This window comes from Aureococcus anophagefferens (genome assembly GCF_000186865.1).
Source record: "Aureococcus anophagefferens unplaced genomic scaffold AURANscaffold_2265, whole genome shotgun sequence".
Lineage (NCBI taxonomy): Eukaryota > Pelagophyceae > Pelagomonadales > Pelagomonadaceae > Aureococcus > Aureococcus anophagefferens.
The window spans coordinates 1-1,018 of NW_008706722.1; the positions used below are offsets into that span (position 1 = coordinate 1).

At 75.5% G+C, this 1,018-nt stretch overlaps 1 protein-coding gene across 1 annotated transcript; it reads left to right on the forward strand.

Annotated features, from left to right (window-relative positions):
- AURANDRAFT_72910 (hypothetical protein) lies at positions 1-913 on the forward strand (the record flags this gene model as incomplete). The annotated part of the gene is made up of 3 exons (XM_009045339.1): positions 1-57; positions 106-262; positions 320-913. Coding segments are annotated over 3 exons (807 nt in total), but the record flags the coding sequence as incomplete, so codon positions are not given.
- Between the last annotated feature and the right edge of the window lie 105 nt (positions 914-1,018).

Consider the following 1,018-nt stretch of genomic DNA (forward strand, 5'->3'; position numbering starts at 1 on the left):
TGCCGACGTCTCCGCCGTCCATGGTCCCGAGCTCGTCGCCCACGGAGGTGCCGACAGGTGCGAGCCGTCGTGGAAACCACAAACCGTCACTCGATCTCCCTCTAGGCGTGCCGACGACGCGGCCGAGCGCGCCGCCGACGGCCGAGCCGACGTCCGTGCCCACGACGCCGCCGTCGCCCGCGCCGTCCGCGCCGAACCCGACGCCCGTGCCTAGCGTCACGCCCGTGCCCAGCGGCATGCCGTCCCCGCAGCCCAGCGCCATGTCCGCGCCCGCGTCCGAAAAACAACGAAACTCGCGCGGGACGCGACGCTCGCGTAGGCCGACGCGGCAGGAGACGCCCACGCCCACGCAAACGTACCTGCCGACGCGGCCCGCGCGGCCGCTCGTCATCACCGTGCGGTCGTCGCTCATCTTCGCGAGCCTCGACGCCGCGGCGTTCAACGCCGACGCGGCGGCCGCGGCGGAGTTCGCGCGGCTCGTCGCGCGCGCGAGCCGCGACGTCGACGCGCGCGACGTCTCCGACGTCCGCGCGACGGCCTGGACGAGCGACAGACGGCGGCTCGACCGGCGGCGGCTCGCGGCGGCGGCCAAGGTCGCCTACGCCGCGGAGGTGTCGACGTTCGCCTTCGGGACGAACGCGGGGCCCGAGGCCGAGACGGCTGCGGTGCTCGCCGACTTCGAGGCGGACCTCGCCGCCGCGGTGTCCGGCGGCTGGGCGGCCCTCGTCGAGAACGTCACGGGCGACGCGAACGCGTCCGCGTGGCTCGCCATCGACGCGGCCGCGTCGCTCGACGCCGTCGCCGCGAGCTACTCGAACTTCACGTCGCCGTCGCCGTCCGACGACGACGGCGGCGCGCCCTGGGACGTCTTCTACGGCGTCACCGCCGCCGTCGGCGTCGTGGCCGTCGCCGCGTCCGTCGCGACGACGGCATGGCTGCGGAGGGGCTGCGCCGCGCGGCTGAAACCCGCGCGGCGCGTCCAGCCCATCATCCCCGAGGCGAAGCTCGAGGGCTACAA